At 45.3% G+C, this 18132-nt stretch overlaps 1 protein-coding gene across 11 annotated transcripts in view; it reads right to left on the bottom strand.

The window, feature by feature from the left end:
- Nucleotides 1–18132, bottom strand: part of ZFHX3 (zinc finger homeobox 3) — a 255803-nt gene that overhangs the window by 102721 nt on the left and 134950 nt on the right. For 9 of the 11 annotated variants that reach the window (XM_053399816.1, XM_053399814.1, XM_053399815.1 and 6 more), the window contains 2 exons: nt 6791–9513; nt 1441–1937 (listed from right to left, as the gene is read on the bottom strand). In XM_053399816.1, the coding sequence (XP_053255791.1) occupies nt 1441–1937; nt 6791–9467 (3174 nt within the window). In that variant the 5' untranslated portion in view covers nt 9468–9513. Of the gene's footprint in view, nt 1–1440; nt 1938–6790; nt 9514–18132 lie in introns of those variants that run through there. The other 2 variants (XM_053399820.1, XM_053399821.1) reach the window with 2 other exon arrangements.

Raw genomic sequence — 18132 nt, 5'->3', positions numbered from 1 at the left:
CAGAAGCTCGCTGCATAGGCAAGAAGATCTATCACATTGCCCCAACTACCTTTCCCATTTCCCACCCATCCTGGAGGGAGACCATGTAATGCTCATTGCTGACATAGCTCCACAGTTTGGCTGTGGCCCCATGCAGCTCAACTAGCCCCTTAACACACAATAATGTACATCAGTAAAGTCTCCTGCAATGGTCATCCCCTGGTGAACATTTACATACTCACTTAGCCTAGGTTTATTTTCAGAACCAAGCAAAGCCTACTTGGGGTCATAAGTACCTGCAGCTCTGTTATGCCAGGCCAAATACTCAGTAACAGGTTACTCTGGTCTCCTGAAACTTGCCAATAGCCAACTTTGGGCTAGACAGTCAAGAAGCAGCCAAGAGAGAGTAAGAGTGAACCCAGCACCAAGAGGGCAACACCCTTTAGCAAACAGGAGGAGGGCTGGAGAGAGGCAGAACAAGTAGAACAGAAAATTGAAGAAAACAGATGAAAGCAGTAAGACAGCATGTATAAGTGAGTGGAAGGTACATGAAGTGAAGCTGCTTAGAAGCTGCTTAGATTTATAGCAATTTGTACCTGATTGTTCATACTAAAGCCATTATGGGATGATTAGAGAAAAAGGTGAAGCTTTAAGTCCAGTGAAAATCAATAGAAATGTCTGGAGCAATTCTGCCGTGCAAGTGAAAGGACTATTTACTGTATATGCAGAGCTTCTCGGTTTCTAGCCTACATGGATTGTGTGGGGGCAGGGCGGGGGGAACAGAAATTTGCAGCCAGAAGCAGCTGACAGAGAGGTAAGACAGAGGCAATGAGGGTATACTAGAGGAGGAGAAAAACCTGCTTGGCAGCAGAGCCCTATTACAACCATCCCTCCTCTCTGGCCTGCCACTTTGCTGCAGGTACACCAATGTACAGGATGTATAAATGACAGGTGTGATCCATGAACACCTGTGTGCCTTGGAGCTCTATATTGAGAAAGGCTGAGGAGATGTGCACATTTCTGGCATAAAATACAAATGCAACAGCACAACTAATAGGCATGGGAGCAACAAACAACAGCACCACAAGAACATAAACAGCCAGGTCACCCCACCCCTTAGTACAAACCACACATAAATGTGCATTCCCTACCCAAAGAATTATCTTCCTTATAGGAGGAAGTGACATTCTTGTATCTGCACACACTGCCTCTCCTCAACAAAGGGCTCTCCTAGAATTGGGCTGCAGGTGGTGAGCCAATAGAAAGAGTAGCAGCTCTGTGGGTTACATGTCCACTGACATCCTTGCACTGGCACGCAGTCTCAGAATTCCTTCTGGAAAAGCTACTCTTAGCCAAGCTAGGAATAAATGAACTGAACTGGTGTTCAAGGCAAGCTGCCAAAGTTTTTCTGCACTGTCCCACCCAACAGCAAAAGCATGTGAAAAACTGGGTCTTCCTTACCTTGTAGAGTTTCAGGCTGGCCTCATGCCTGGAGTTCGCTGTGTGGAGACGCAGCTTCTCCAAGCTGTTGGTATAATAGTCACAGGCATTGCATTTCAAATGCACGGGGTTCCCAATAGCCACACACTTGAGCCTCCACTCATTGGCCTTGCCCCCCTCCTTGATATGTGCCACCAGCTGGTACTTCTGCACGTGTTTGTCAGTCTTGCAATGGAGCTGGAAATTGGCCTTGAGCTGCGTATTGTAGCGACACAACTTGCACTGATAAGAGTCCCCCATCACAGCCTTCCATTCCTCTTCAGGCAGGCTGCGCTCCACGTTCATGTGCAGCCCCAGCAGGTCCAAATTGTCTGTGGTGAACTTGTTGCACACGGCACACTGGAAAAGCTTCAGCGAAGGGTCATTGGTCTGCGTGAACGTCTCCCCCAGGTTCATTAGCTCCTCAGACACCAGCTGCCCACCCCCAAGCCGCATGTCCAGGGGGATCTCTCCACCCACTGCACAGAGAAAGAAGAAAGTCAGTCAGAAAAGCTCTGCAGAAACAAGCAGGGTGGAGGGCAGCAACTCATTCCCACTTCATGACAGCAGTGCATCTAGAAGGGTCCTGGCCAAAGAAGCTCCTACAGACCTTGAGGCATGAAGACCTGGGCTAGAAACAGGGTGAAACTGGAAACAGAACCCCACTTTCCCCCTTTTAGTTTCCAAGGCCCGAAATGGACATACTGGAAATTGGGGAAAAGCTAATAAATATTTTATCCTTTATAATAATAAATGCAGAATTTTTGAAAAAAAAACAGCCCTGCAATGATTATTAAAATAATATTTTAATATTTTTAAAAAGTAACTGTCAGTTCACATTTGTTGCAATTCTCTTAGATCAAAGAGAGTGTTGCAAGGGATATGCATTGTTGCTGTGTTTGATGAGATTATTCAACAGGCAACATCTTTCTCACGATGTTGGAAAAGTACTTTCAAACACTGCTGAACATCCCCAGGTATGTGCTCTAAATTGAGAACATTCCAAGCATATTGCCCTGACAACACAGTGGCATGGCCTATGCTCAACACAGCCCTCAATGTATCTTTCCACTTGCCTCAGATTCCTCCAGCTGGTACGTCAGGGTTATGGAACATTTTTGAGCCTAAGGGGCAACCTTCCAAAGGCCGCTTACCATAGCAGAAGAGGCAGAAGTGGGCACCTTTGCACAGTAGGCTAGTTTCTACAGACCTTCCTCTCTGCCTTTCATTCAGATAAGCAAGAGGCATTGTTAAGAGTTCAAGGACACATTCAAGCCAAGCAAAATCACCCAGGCTGCAAGGCAGGGCCAATGAGGGGGTGTGGCCCAGGAAAAGTTTTGAGGGCCTGATAGAGGCCTGGGGGGACGGGACACATTTAGCCCTGGGCCTGAGGTTTCCTACCCCTGTACTACATCAAATCAAATTAAACTGATAAATGTTTGAACCAGCACTAGCACCCCAAATCAAGGATGAAAACTAAATTTATGACAGACTTAAGCTCATTTCAATGCCTGAATTTTCTGAAGCCCATTGAGCTAAAAGTGGTATTTGAGACATTTAGTCTGATTAAGATGAAAAATAAGTCCTACTGGTATATTCAAGGATATATTTGCTGAGATGAAATCGTATATAAATTAAATAAATTAAATTTAAATTTTGTCTACAGCTAAGGTGACACCTGCAATCCAATCCAATTCCACTCAGTTTAATGGGGCTTACTTCCTTGTAAGTGTGTAGAGGATTATAGCCTGACTACATATGATGACATACTATTGAAGAGTTCAGTGACACAATTAAGATTAACTGAAAATATTCAGATTTAGTATTACTATTTAATTATATTACAGGGATGGTTATTTTCTATTTGAGTGCTCTCTCATATTTTCTGCCCACACTGAGGGCTACATACTGATTCTAAGCTCAATTTAAAAGCCCCCCCCCCTGTTTACTAGGATGTTAATGGTTTCTATTTTCAGCTTTTATTTATTTCTATTTTCCCACCTGGCAAAATAATAGATGCAGTTAATACAATATGGTGGAACAAGTTACAGTTCCATTTGTGACCTTTGGTTTATCATTGTTTTAGTAAGAGTGAAGGAATGTGTACTTTTACATTTAATATATATCAAACTACCATGCAACTTCATGTTCTTAATGCAGTAAAGGACATTTGGTTCTGACAAAAAGGAATGTTGAATATATTTACTTTTTCTATCACCTGCCCAAATCCCCTCCCCCAAACAAGCAGTTTTCTTCCATTGCTTCAAAATGCCTAATAATTTTACATCTCTAAGCAGAATCCCCCTGCCACAACCCTAGCTATGCCCTTGGGTGCCACAAGTTCAGGAAGGAAGTCATACTAATTCCCATGAGGAATGCACTGGTGCAATTCAGATATCACATCAAACCACAGCTTAACTATGGTTTAGTGTATCATGCTTGGATTGGCAAACCATAGCTATAGTCATTGACCTGCCTCCAGAGTTTACTGCATCATGAAGATGAAGGTGGACCTCTGAGGCAGAAACAGAGGCAGACAGGCAGCTCTAAAAATTTGTCAGCTGTACAATTGGTCAACTCTAAGATCAGGGCAAACCATGATTTGGCATGATGTGTGAATGAACTAGTGTTACCCACTAGCCCATTTGTTAAAGCATGATGAAGACCCGAATTCTGCATTTTCAGGAAAGGGGACTAGGTAGGGAACACAGTACTGCAGTTGTACACTCTAGCCAAACTAACAGCATCCCAAACATGGAGTCCAGCAGTGAGAACAATAGCCTACTCTGGGCTATTCCATTTCCTGTTCAGTCATGGGTAAGTTTCCATCTCAGCTTACTTGCCACCTTTAAAATGGAAACAAGCAATCTACCCTCACGGGGGTATGAGGGACCAGTACAGCACATTAAAAATGCAGCACAGAAGCAGAGGAATTTGAGGTTGTGTTCATAAGGCTGTATCCAATACTCTCTGTCCGCAAGTGCAACTGATGCTAGCAGATGGGTGAATTTTAATGTTGCACAACAGAGGAATCCAATGGAACTGCTGTCCTAGCAGTCACATACTGTGCAATAGATTTCGCAATCTACTGTGCAACAAATCTATCAGCAACCTGCTTCTGCATTCTCTCACTCAAAAGATTCCACTGATGCAAAACATCTCACCAGTGGAACAATAATACATTTAAATGAGTTTAACTTAGCACTACATTGAATGAAACCCATAGACTGCCTTACTTTTAAATGCTTTCTTTCACCCTCACACACAGAGTTTTTCACTTTAGCACAGACTTCTACAAAATCATATGCACCAATCACCTCGATAAATCACAGTCACCTCGATTCATCCTGCACAAGAAAAATACTGTTTGGACAGCTAGGTGCAGGAACATCACAGTCAAAACAATCTTTCCACTCTCAAGCCACCCTCATCTACTTTCCATCATCTCCCTTCTGCCACAGTCCTTTAAAACACCTGTTCTTCTTCAGACAATGGCTTCTTAGTTTTTGTAGCATTTCCTCCTATATCAACTATTACCTATAATTCTCATTGTCTAAACAGCAGTAATGCTGAGTTTGGACTCATATCATAGAACAATGGAGTTTTCAATGCTTTAAAACATTTCACAAGATGCCCAATAAAAAAATTGGGAATTTTCACAGAATCTGTTTGAGACAAGAGACTTTGAAAGAACAGCTAAATTATAAACACAGTTGTCTGAAAAGCTTGCAGTTTCCAAAAGGAGGGATTTCTCTGAACTTCAAACATAGAAAGACACAAAGGGCAGGTCTCTCAGGTCTGTATCTGATGCTTAGTTCAGGGGAAGAAATCTTAAAAGCATGATTTCTCCCTCCCTCCCCTGCCCTGTTTCAGAGCAGATTATACTACTATACACTGTTTTCTGTATGGCAAGAAAAGTCACTCATTTCCCTGCAAAACTCCCAGTATGAAAGTATCTACTGATATGTGAAAGACAGGCTACATAAAATGAGAAAGTGACATCTCCATCTCCTTTTTCTCCAATAAAACACTGGTCACGAGTCTGCTGGAGCCAAACCTGGCTCTTCTGCACACCCTCCACTCAGTCCAAGGTTGCAGCCACAGGATGGCCTTTCTTACAGCTTTAGATGCATCCATAGGGAGGGGGAGAAATTGCTTTGCTAACAATGTGGGGATGTCATGTTGCCCCCACCCCCAGCCTGAATCTCTCAGTCTCAGCAGGAGGTTGGCTTGACACACTCCAGGAAGAAGTTGCCGAGCCACTACACTCAGAATTGTACCATTTCACAGATTACAAAAAATAGTGACTTCCATACACACGCACCACTGCAGTTGTTTAAAAGCAGCAAACTCTGCTAACAACAAACACGCATTTTCTACATCCAAATTTCAACTAAGCCCTCCCAACCAAAATACATCCAAAGAGCTAGCAGATTGGCCTTGAAGTGAAATAACTCCTACAATATGTTTAAGTAGGGGAACCCTTTCAATCAACCCCTACTGAAAAGTGCTTCACCCAAGTACATATAAAGTTGATAAAAATGTTACATACACCAGATTAATGATAGAATTAAACATAGGCTTTTCTTGTGATATGTTAGTGCTAAAAAAACCCTACCATTATTACCATGTGGGAAAACACTTTAATATTAAATATTCAGTATATAACAAAAGTTTAAACCTGTCTGGTTAGTTCTCCTAATGAATGCAGTAATAATCACAGCTCTCCTGCTTTCTCCAGAAAAAGGAGGATGGAGGCATATGCATATTCTGACAATATGAAAACCAGCATGGTTCAAGTGATCGCTCACCTGTATAAATATCAGCCTAGGTTTAAGCTGAAATGCTAAAGAAAGTGGGGGGGGCAAGAAGTTATTCTTTATTTTTTGGGTTTCTAGCAATTCAGGCCTGCCAATTCACCATTACCACTAAGTCTGCTGCATTCACCACACACATGGAACAAACCTGAAAGCTGGGTTTTGCCCTATTCCTTCATAAACATATTCCTAACCCTCATGTAAAAAGAGAAACTTTTAGAATAGGTTGGCAGAGGTACAAGAATGAAGCATCTAACATATGCATGTCTGTAGGAGTCTGATGGCAGATTGCCCTCTTCATAACCTTTTTGATGTTCTTAAACTCACAAAATTTGCTAAGAGATGTAAACATGCTGCCCAGAGAAAACAAGAAACCTGAACACATCTCATGACCCACGAAAAGCCACTCTTGCACACCATTTCTTCCATGGCTCCTCCCAGTGGCAGACCCCAGCTGAGAATATCTATGCACAACCCCCCACAAAGAATCACAGGGCGAACTCAGGTCACCTCACCTAGAGATGGGGCCATGGATGCTATTGTGTTGGTGGGATCCATCTGGAAGCTGCCCATCATGAATGGAGCCTCAGACGCAGCGCTGTCCATCTTGAGGTTGGGCAGGGTCATATTCTGAGCCAGGTAGTACTGGTACAGCTCAGCCTCAGCAGGCAGGCTGCCCAGGCCCAAGTGGCGGTTGTGCTGCATTTGGCTCATGTTCTGCTGAAGCAGCATCATGTTGTGCATGTGCTTCTCACTGGTCATGTGAATGCGAAGGTTCCTGGCAACGTTGGTCTCATAGTCACAAACCTCGCACCGCCAGGTTGGTTTGCTTTTTGGTTTGGTGGGGGAGGGGGCCCCACAGCTGCTACCCATGTTGGTGGCGGCAGCAGCAGCCGCAGCAGCAGCTGCCGCCGCCGCCGCCGCCCCAGCAGTGTGACTGAAAACTTGTTCCCCACCTCCATTCTGCAGGTTCTGCATGTTGTTGAGATGCTTGTCAGACTGCATATGAATACTGAGGTTGCCTTTGGTAGTAGTGGAGTAGTTACAAACCTCACAGCGGAAAGGCTTGTAACCACATGTGTAGCTCTCGCCCCGTGCCAGCCGTGGGTGGGGCTGCCCGCTTTTGCAGTAGGCACACGCACCCCCCGGCTCTGGGTGCTTTTCCTTCATGTGAGCCTCAAGCGTCTGCTGGTACTTGTAGTGCCAATTACACTTGGGGCACTTGAGCGTTTTACATGAGTTTCGTGAATGCATCATGGTCATGTGGCCGCCAAGTGACCTTGAGGAGCCCAGGATGGTGTCACACTTGGGGCACTCCACACCGCTCCCCGAGGGGCACTCCCCACCCCCAAGCTCACATAGGGGCCCCACATGCTGGTGATGGGAAATGCAGCTCCCGTCTTCACCCTCAACACTCTCATTTGGTTCTGGTACTGTGGCATTGTCTTTATTGGCACTTTCATCACTGAAGTCGAGCCTCCTGCTGCCCTCACTGTTAAAGCTTAAACAATTCCTCCTATTTGCACCATCAAAGACAAAGGAAGAAGCAGAATTAGAACTAGAAGAAGCTGTGCCCCTGGACAGAGTCTGGAGCACATTAGGCATTAAGGGAGAAATGCTTTGGTTTGAGAGAGCAAGGTCCTTTTTGCTGCTGCCGCTGCCTGCCACTGCCCCAGACTCCTCAGGAGGTCTTTCCTCCAATTCATCCTCCAACTCGCTTGGGAACAGCCCTTTGCACCCCTCATCATCTTCCTCCTCCTCGTCCTCTTCCTCCTCCTCGTCCTCTTCCTCCTCCTCGTCCTCCCCAGCTGGCTCAATTTTCTCTGAGAGGCTGTCCTGGTCAGCCAGGTCTTGCTTTTCATACTCTACTATCCCAGGGTCCTCCTTCCCCTCGGAGGATATTGTTGGACTGGAAGCCAGTGGGCCCACGGGGACTGAGGTAATTGGGGTCTTCAAAGCTGAACTTGTTAGCCCTCCAAGGTTCAAGAGAGCCCCAGAGGCCAAGAGGCCTGACTGGGGTTGTTCTGCTCCACTGGCAGCCCCAACCTGGGTACCCCCTTCCCCTTCCATGCGGAGCCCACTGAATTTGCCATAGAAACTGTGTCCAGGGCCTATGAGGTTAGCTGTGGAAACTAAAGGGTGTGGAAAGTTTTTGTTTTTTGGTTCCAAAAAGCTTACAAGGGGTTCCTTGTCTTTGCCTATTCCTTGGATGATAGCGGAGATGTTCTTATTGCTAAGAATTTTCCGCTCCTCCTCGCTCAGAGTCATTCGATGGTCATGCACCGCATGGGTCACAAATGAGCGGACATATCCAAAGGAGAGCTTGCACAAGAAACACATCAGGATGGGCTTCCGCTTTCCATAAAGCACAAAGCCATCAAATTTGGACAGGTCCACATTGTTGGGAACATCTTTGGATACGCAGGAACTTTTGGCAGAACCATCGCTGTTCAGGTAATCCTTGTTGCTTTTGTGGCGCACATCAAAAACGCGGAAGCTGTGCAGGACAGGGCTAACCCCTGTCAGGGCTGAGGTATTCGGGAAGGCCTGGTCCGAGCCCTCAAACCACTTCCCAAAGGATGAGGCTATGTGGAAAGTGTTGATGATCTGTGGGTAGACAGGCGCAGCCGAAGTTGCCTCGCCTTGCTTGCTCCCAGCACTGGGGAGAGAGTTCATAAAGAGTGATGGGAGCGTCCCACTGCTGGTGCCATTGCCACCCCCACAGACCCCCCCACTTTGGATCAGCTGACTGATGCTTTCAACAATGTATGCCGAGCCATCTGGCTGGTAGACTATCTCCCCTGCCAGATTCTCTACATCACTTTCCTCATCTCCCTCCTCGCCAGTGTCACTCCCACAGTCTTCTTGCAGAGGGAGGAGCGGACGGGCACTGGGGCAGTGGTGCTCCATGTAGGTCTGTAAGCTGGCGAAAGAGGTGGAGCATTCGTTACAGCTGACCTCCTTGCTGGCTGGCTCAGTGCTGGAGCCAGAGGCAACGACACTTTCTGCGGAGTGCTCACTGAAAGGAGCCCGCCGGTTGTCTAGGGCTTCATGGCTCTCTGCTGCAGATGGCTCCATGTTACAAGGTTTGCTGGGGAGGTGGGTGCTGCTGAGTTCAGTCCATTGCTGGTGCTGAGGAATAGCACACCCATTGTCCTTCCCCGAGATGACAGATGAGTCACAGCCTTCCATGGCGAGGCCTGCATGGAGCGTTCATTGCACCCAGTTTGGTTCGGACCTAAAGGCAGAAAAAGAGGGAAGAGGGAGAGAGAGAAATAGAGAGAGAGAGAGAAGCAGTCAGTCAGGAGAAAGAATAGGCCACATTTCCACACAGAGCAGACGAGACATGCACACAGCCCCCTCACCCAATAAAGCAGCTACTCTCTGTTGCCAAGCCTGGAAAATATAGTGGGAGGAAAGCACGGATGGGCAGAAGTTATCAGGAACACTAAAACCCATCAGCACTATGGCAGTCAAAGCAGCATGGAAGGAGCTCTTGGAAAGCCCCTCACTCATTCAAGTACCGAACAATAAAAAAATTAAATCTGTTTCCCAAAGCTTATTCAGGAACCAGGAAAAAACATTCCTCTTCTCCCAGACTTTTGGCTAATCTGTGGACCTTTAACTGGGGGTGGTGGGGGTGTTTTGGTTAGGTTTTATGTATTTTTGTGTTTTTATATTGTAAGCCACCCTGTGATCCTCAGATGAAGGGCAGTATAGAAATTTAATAAATAAAATAAATTGTTTGTTAATGGGAGCTGGACCCTGGCACCTGCAAGGGGGGCACAGCAGGTCTATCTGTGTACTTGCTGAAAGTAGCTCCACTTTATGCACTGCCTTGTAAAACAAAAACAAAAACATGAAGTAGGCTAGACAGTAATGGTATGCCAGCCTCCAGAGTTTAAGCTACTGAGCGAGGGATCTGAATAATGAACATGCAATATACTGATGGCAAGAGAAAGCCATCCACGACTGCCTCTTTATGCAGTACTCCAGACCAAGCGCCATGTGTCTATTAGGCAGGCAAAAAAGAGGAAGTTCTATAGCACTGACTATGCAGATCACAGCCTTGTCCTACAGTGAGGTGTTTCTGAATTTTAGGTGTGTCAGTTGTGCCAAACATCTCTTCTCACTCACAGCCTTGTTATGTGGGATCAGGCCTGATTAACAACACCATCTATATTCACAGCAGAGTCATGACCAGTTCAGCCAAGCAGAGGACAAAGGGAGTATTTTTCAAACAGTGTGCAATTTTGTCACTTTGCAATCTGAGTTTGGAACATATACATTGATGGTGCTGCTACCATTCAAACCTCTCACGTTTTAGTCCTCATTCCCCAAAGGATCATCCTGGCAGCTATCTTGAGACACTTTGATCACATTTAAATTCCACTTGACACCTGCTGGAGTCTAATGGGTTCCACAGACTGACAGAATGCACTTTGGACTTTTAGCATATGGTAGCCAAGCTTGATTACCTGGAGAATGATACCTCCTCTCTGCCTACAGCTGCTGAGAGTAAGGGGAAAGGAAGAGGAGCCTGAAGGCAGGCAGTAACTAAAGAGGAATGAAGCAGATAGATGGGCTTGGAAGAATTCAGGTAGAAACAGGGCAGCACAAGGCTAAGGTCACCAACACAGTGCAGCTGAAAAGCAGTGAAAAGATGTCGTTGCCCAGTCTGCCAGAAGTCACTTCCTACTTCCTGTTGAGGGCTGCTCAGAGGGTGGAGTCAAATAAACCAGGGAAGCCTGAGGCAACGCTTCAGTGCAGCAATGCCTGTCAACAGCTCCCAATTCAAGAGGCTGATTTAGGGCAGTGTGACTGATTCTGCCACACTGGGCATCAAGCCTAGAGGGGGTGCCACAGGGGGCCACAACTAAGATGTAGTGAACTGAGCAGCACAGAAGGCGAGAGCTGGGGCGCGCGCCAAATTTTGGCATCACACAGGGCACCAAAGTCTGCTCCTGCCATCTCTCCATTGTCAGCAACTGAGATGCTCATTAGCATCCCTTGTCCTCACCCCGCCACCCCCGCCTGAGTCAACTGCCCACAGGCAGCGCTTTTTTATAGACAGAACTCACCAGAACTCAGTTCCAGCACCTCTCAGGTGGCCATTGCCAACAAGGGAAGCATTCATGGTGAGTTCCTGACCTCTTTTTCTATAAAAATAGCACTGCCCATAGGAATTTCCTGAATGACCTAAAGACTTCCTACTCTTGCCACTCTCTTCACATTTCCAGCATTAACAAAAATTTGTTTATTTGCTTATTGCATTTGTATCCCAACTGTCCTCTAAGGAGCTCAAGGTGGTGTAAACAGTTCTCTTCCTCCCCATTTTATCCTCACAACAACCTTGCAAGATAGGTTAGGCAGAGAGCGAGTGATTGGCCCAAGGTCACTCTGTGAGCTTCATGGCTGAGTGGAGATTTGAACCATGGTCTCCCAGGTCCCAATCCAACACTCTAACCACACCACCTGGCTAGAAGGGAACCCAGAGTCCTCAAAATTGACACCAGATGTAAAAACTATAATATTTGCTCATTTTATTTATATACTGCCTATCTCTTATTAGAGCACAGGGCAGCATACAGCATAACAACAAGTACAGCAATCTCCACTTGTAACCCTCTCTTGGCTCAGCTAGGTCTGTCTGAGGCCAGTCAGCAGCTGCCCTTGGTGGCCCATTCCATGGTTCTACTTGATAGAAGTTCAGCTCACAGCTGTGCAGCCTTCCCCCAGCGGCATAAGGGAAAGAAGCCTTTCTAAGGTGGCCTTGTTAGACTTCTTCAGAGTGATAGATCTTTTATGGAGGAGTTCCTTTTTGGCTCCCACTTCAAACATGTTCTGTCCTGTTCCTCTGGCAATATAACACTTCTCTGCAGTGTCTGGAATCTCCATAGCTCTGCATCTAATCTTGCTGGACCAGAAAGCTCAGCAGCAACTTCCTCAAAATTCCTCCTTTTTTAAGGGTTTAGTGTTGAAGGTTCATCTGAAAAGTTTTACTGGGGTAGGGGGCAAAATATAACTGGCTGCTCAAGCTGGAAAGCCAAGAGGACAAATCTAGCACTCTCAGCAGAGGTACTACAGCAAACTTATCCTATTGGCTGTGAATTGTCTGATTGACAGGTGGGGCCAATAGGGTTGGCAGAGCTGATGGGGCGGGAGGGTTAACAGCCTGATTGTAAAATCAATGTCATAAATGCTTGGTAAGTTACAGGAACAAGCGGGAAGAAGAGGCTGCGATTGATAAAGGACTGCGGCTTTGATGCTGCACTAGGGACTTGTTTATTGACAGGAAAGCCAATCTCCTCTGCAGGCCAGGCCAGAGAAACCGGCAAATGCTTCCCAATTAATTGGTGGGCTCTTTGGCCTCCCGGCTGCTCTGACTGCCCTTCCCCCTATCCAACAAGTTAACCAATGAAGGAAACACACCATGGAAAGGTATTCTTGCCACCATCCTACCCCTTTTATGCTCTTATCAGATGCCAGCAAAAGGCCCTGAGAAGGATGCTCTGCCAACCAACCAGGTCCATGAATACCAGTCACACAAACTGTGCTGAAAGGGAGCAGGCCCCCTTCATGCAGAGCTTCTAGTCACTTAAAGGGAAATGGGGTGGCTGCAGGCATAGGCCCCATGAATTGTCTCTGTCTGAACTCATAGCCCAAAACAGAGATTACACATCTCAGCTTGGGGCTGAACCCAGCTTAAACAAATTCACCCCACAAAGAATTTGCATGTCCAAATTCCTTCTACACATCCAGCACTACTGCATCTCTCTCTATCAGCCAGTCATTAAGGAAAAGGTAGCTCTTACTTAAGGAGGCAGAAGTCAACTAGTCAGGTCGATCAGTGCACTGTCTGTAAACATGTTTTCCCGTAAAATCAATGATCTTCAGTTAGAGAGAGATGGAACTAAGAACCTAAAGCCCCCACCATCACCACCTCTCATTGCAGCCCCCCAGGCTCTTGCTCTTCCCAGCTTCAATTCATCCCTGCTCCTGGAACCCTCTGGCCCCAATCCCTGTCTCCACTGTTACACCTTGAAGGTATGCCACAACTTATTTATGTTAAAAACATATATACCCTGTCTTTTGACTAAAAACATCCCCAAGAGGGGTGAAAAATTGAAGATCAAAATATAACTTACCACAGTGATCAAAACAGAACACAACAGTAGTAGAGAACACCAATAACTTTGGGGAGGTGGCAGTGGTAGAACCCTCTCCCAGATAACATGTGGTATTTAGTTGTGGCATTCAAAAGGTCTTTAAAACATACTGTACCTTTTTACTACTGCCTTTCCTTAAGAGAGCTCAATATCTCTCATGTATTCATAAATAACTGGAATAAGTAACAATAAGTAATTGATTAATCAGCAGCAAAAGCCAGTCAAGCAAAGAAACCCCTTCAAACTCAAAAGAGGGTCCCAAAGGCTCTATGGAAGACAGCATCTTTGCCTACTGGCTAAAACCAATAAAGAAGAGATACAGCAGGCCTCGACTAAGGAGAGTTCCACATTCAGGAAAAGGCCCTGCCCCAGATGACACTCCCCTTTCTTCCAGATAGCAGGAGGACTGGGTAGGTTCAAGTGGAAGACAGGGATCCTTGAGCTGCCTAGGGTGCAGGACATTTAGAGTTTTAATGGTCAAAACCAGCACTCTCTGAACTGAGTATGGAAGCCTCTAAAAGCTAATGAAGCTGATTCAAGATTGGATTCATGCATCCTCTTAGCTCAACCCAATCAACATTATGGCAGTTGTATTATGAATTGGTTGTAGAGCCCTTGAAAGGAAGCCCTTTGTAGATTGTGAAGAGTGCTAGAATTCTATCCACACCCCTTGTGTTGCACAAACTGAAAGGTATCCAAAGATATAAAAGTAGCAGAAGGTTTAAACCAGACTAACAGTAAAATGTGGTGTCCAAATCAGAACAAGTGTGAGCAATTTTATCCACAAAGTATAAAGCAAACTGTTCACAGCAGACCCAAAGTTCCTCCAAATCTTCCTGTGTACAAAGATGCAACAGATCCCTAGTCACTCACTACAAAATATGTAATTTATCTGTAAGATCAGCCTCCATACCGAAAGACTGGAAAGTGGCCAATGCAACACCACTTTTAAAAAAGAATCTGGAAAATTGTATGCCGGGGAAAGGTAGAAAACATTATTAAATATAGAATTACCAAAAATATAGAACAAGTCTTGCTGAAGCAGAACTAGCATGGTTTCTACAATGATAAGTCCCACTAGCATTTTACGGTTCTTTGCAAGTGTCAACTACATAGTGCTGGGCGATATATCGTTATATCATCCCAAACTGGTTTGAAGTCCATATCATGATATCTGTTTCATAATTTTTGACCTGGCAATATATCGCAAATCATAATGTATGTGTGTGTGTGCTATGCAAATATCACAATGTGAGGAAAAATGTGAAGTCAGCCAACGCTTCCCTAGATTCCTGCAGCTCGTTAAACCGCTGCCTCAGCTCTCCCCTACCTCATGCAGGGGGCAGTGAATCACAAGAGCAGGCGCTGAGAAAAATCACGGTGTAGGAAAAATTGTGAAGCCAGCCAATCCCTCTACATAGATTCCATCCTTATTTCAGACATTGTGGTATATTGGGATATCGTGATGTTTAGCTGGTGATATATCACAATGCTGAAAACCAGGTATTGGCCAGCCCTACAACTAAGCATATAATTAGTAGTGATCCAATCAACATTGTACACTCAACATTTCAAAAAGCTTTCAATGAAGCACCTCATCAAAGACTCCTGAACTTGTTTGGCAGTTATAGGATAAGGCAACAGGTGCTCTTGTGGATCAGCTACCTGGTTAAAGAACAGGAAGAAAACAGGAAGAATGACTAGACAAGTTCTCACAATTAAAGAATAAGAAGTTGGGTCCTCCATGCATCAGTATTGGGAAATGTGCTTTTTAACTTATTCACTGATGACCTGGAATTAAGGGTGACCATTAAGATAGCAAATGACCACAAATAATTCAGGGTTACTAGAACAAAATGGATTGTGGAAAGCTCTCAAAGGATATTTCCAAACTGAGTAACTGGAAATTGATAAGGTAAATGCAATTCTGTGTAAACAAATGTAAAGTGATGCACATGCAAAAAACAAAAAAATAATAATATAGATTTCACTCATACAGCAATGCGGTCTGAAGTGGTACTGACTGATCAGGAACGAGACCTTGGGGTCACAGCAGAAAGCTCAATGAAGATGTTGATCCAGTGTGTGGCAGCTGTGAAAATTGTGGATTCCATTTTATTACTAGGAAAGGAATAGAAAATAAAACTGCCAATATCATCATGCCATTAAACAATTCTATGGTGCAACTGTACTTTGTATATTGTGTATAGCAGGGGTCAGCAACCTTTTTCAGCCGTGGGCCGGTCCACTGTCCCTCAAACCATGTGGTGGGCCGGACTATTTTTTTTGGGGGGGGGAGAACGAATTCCTATGCCCCACAAATAACTCAGAGATGAGCCGGAAATCGCATCTGCGCACGTGCAGGCACCAGAAATCACAGGCGGACGGGCTCACGCGACCCGCCCACAGACAGATCTCCATGGGACCGATCCGGACCAGGCAAGATAAACTTTGCTGACCCCTGGTGTAGGAGCAAGAAAACCTTTTGAACCCAGCAATATATCTGTGGTTGGGTTGCTCTTAACTGGTGCTTGTTGTATGGAAAAAGCAAGGGCAGAACTTCACTCAGAATGCTGGGAATGAAACCCATTACTGGCCAAATGGGAAGCAAGGAAAGAAGCTCCAGAAACGTGCCTTATGGTACCGATCCTAAAGCATGATACAAAACATAATGGCTTCCAGAGAGGCTCTGATTTTAGAAAGATTCCTGGTTCATTCAAACTGTAACCCTCTATACTCTTACCTAGCAGTAAGTCCCAATTAACCCAGTGAGACTTACTTCTAAGAAGACATTTAGCAGTGGACTCTCAGACATTTATTTTTCCATCAGTAAGCAACAGTACATTCAGTAATCAAGAAGTGGACTGTCTAAAGCATTCAAACTGCAATTCACCTTTTGCAGACTAGATTTAAAAGTTTTGCTGCAATGACATTTAAAGAGAAATCAAAACCTGCTATTCTGCAAACAAGGTTCTCTCCTGCTTTGCCAGCAAGCACAACAATGGCTTCTAAGTGGGGTCAATCCCAGAGGCATCAGCCTTGTGCCAGAAGCGAGGCACAACTTCCTCAGCTCGGCTATTTCCAGCACAAATATAAACTCAGACTGGAACTGAAAGCTGCCAACTCAGCCAGTACAGGGACTGTGTAGCAACCTCATCACTGCGGTTAGAATACAGGCTGAGGCAAAACCCGGCACAAAACAACTCTAAGCAGTTGTGGGAGGGCAAGGAAACACAGGAAAGCAAACACATCACAGCCCCTCCCCTCAGACACAGCCACTCTACCCTGACCTGATCTCTGGCAAGGGCCTTGGAGTTTCCTAGCCAGAGGAGGAATGGCTGCTCCCAGAAGGGCAATGGTCAAGTTCAGTTTGAGGCTTCCTTAGAAACCACACAGGGACATGTCCTCTGCTCTACCAGATCCAGCACTGGGGAAAAGGCCCAAAGCAAGACAGACTTAAGAGGAAGGTGGGGGCTTTCCTCTCAGGAACCCCCCACCCCCTGGCTTGCCACCAGCAGCCGGAACTGGTAAGCTGACAAAACTAACAAGAATGACACAACACGGCCTGCCTAAGTAGGCACAAGACACGAAGGCAGACTGATGCACAGCAAGGCCCTCTGATCTTCAGGCAGCCCCTTGAGTGTAAACAGATTTCCAAGCCACAGGAAGCCAAAGCAAATGTTTGACAACCCAGGAAGGGAACACAGCAGGTCTGAGTCCCTGGCTCAGGAAGAGGGAGAACAGTTTCCCAGGGCAATAACACAGCCAGGTCAGGCCAGATTTCTCAGACAACACCTCCTTCTGCCAAAAGGTGCCATTCAATAAGTGGTTTTAAGTCTAAGCAACTAAAGAACATGCTACCTGCCCCAAATAAATGTTAGAGAAAATGCTTCTTTTTAGCTTTGTTCTAATAATACTGGGGAAATATTTGGTTACAGTGTGCTTCAGCCAATAAACGTACAGAAATGGGCTTACTGGGAGCACATCTTTAGAACAATGCTTCTATAGAGGAAAGTCAAGAACAGTCAGAACCTTCTTGACTGCACACCTGACATGCTCCACGCTCTGAAAATTTTCACTGCCCTTTTCTGTAGAGCTGAAAGCACCACCAAAAAGGCAATTAAAATGTTCATGGAACTGGGACAACTTCCTGATGAAGAAAAGCCAAAGTGCTTGGGACATTTTAAGTACAAGATAGCATACAACTGGAGCTTATAAACTTATGAAAAAGGTGGCAAGTGATTAAAAAAAATGTTTTCTCCTTCTCCATATAATAGTAGAACTTGGAAGTCACCCCATATACTACACTACATGTGACCCACCCCATGAACTCACTGCCACTAGATAGTTGATGATTTCTAGCTAAAAGGTCTCTGAAAGCATTTAAGATAGCTCAGCAGAACATCTGCATGCACAGAGTAAGAGAAGTGGAAACAACTAATTGATGGTAGTATGGGTGGGATATAAATTCCAATGAATAAATCAACACAGCAGTCTTCCCCTTTTCCTTCCTAAGACCATGTTAAAATAAAAAATAAGCAAATTAGCAGCAACACATTAAGTATATGCTACTGGTGAGTTTCCGACTGTGATCCCAAGATTTCTTTCATGGGTAGCTCCATGGGATAACCCAGCTCCAAGGACAGAGCATTGTTTCTGGGCTCACTCCTTGGAATCAACTCCTGTTC

This window comes from Podarcis raffonei, chromosome 8 (assembly GCF_027172205.1).
Source record: "Podarcis raffonei isolate rPodRaf1 chromosome 8, rPodRaf1.pri, whole genome shotgun sequence".
Classification (NCBI taxonomy): Eukaryota; Metazoa; Chordata; class Lepidosauria; order Squamata; family Lacertidae; genus Podarcis; species Podarcis raffonei.
The sequence above is the reverse complement of the archived record's forward strand: the minus strand, read 5'-3'. Positions and strand labels throughout refer to the sequence as shown.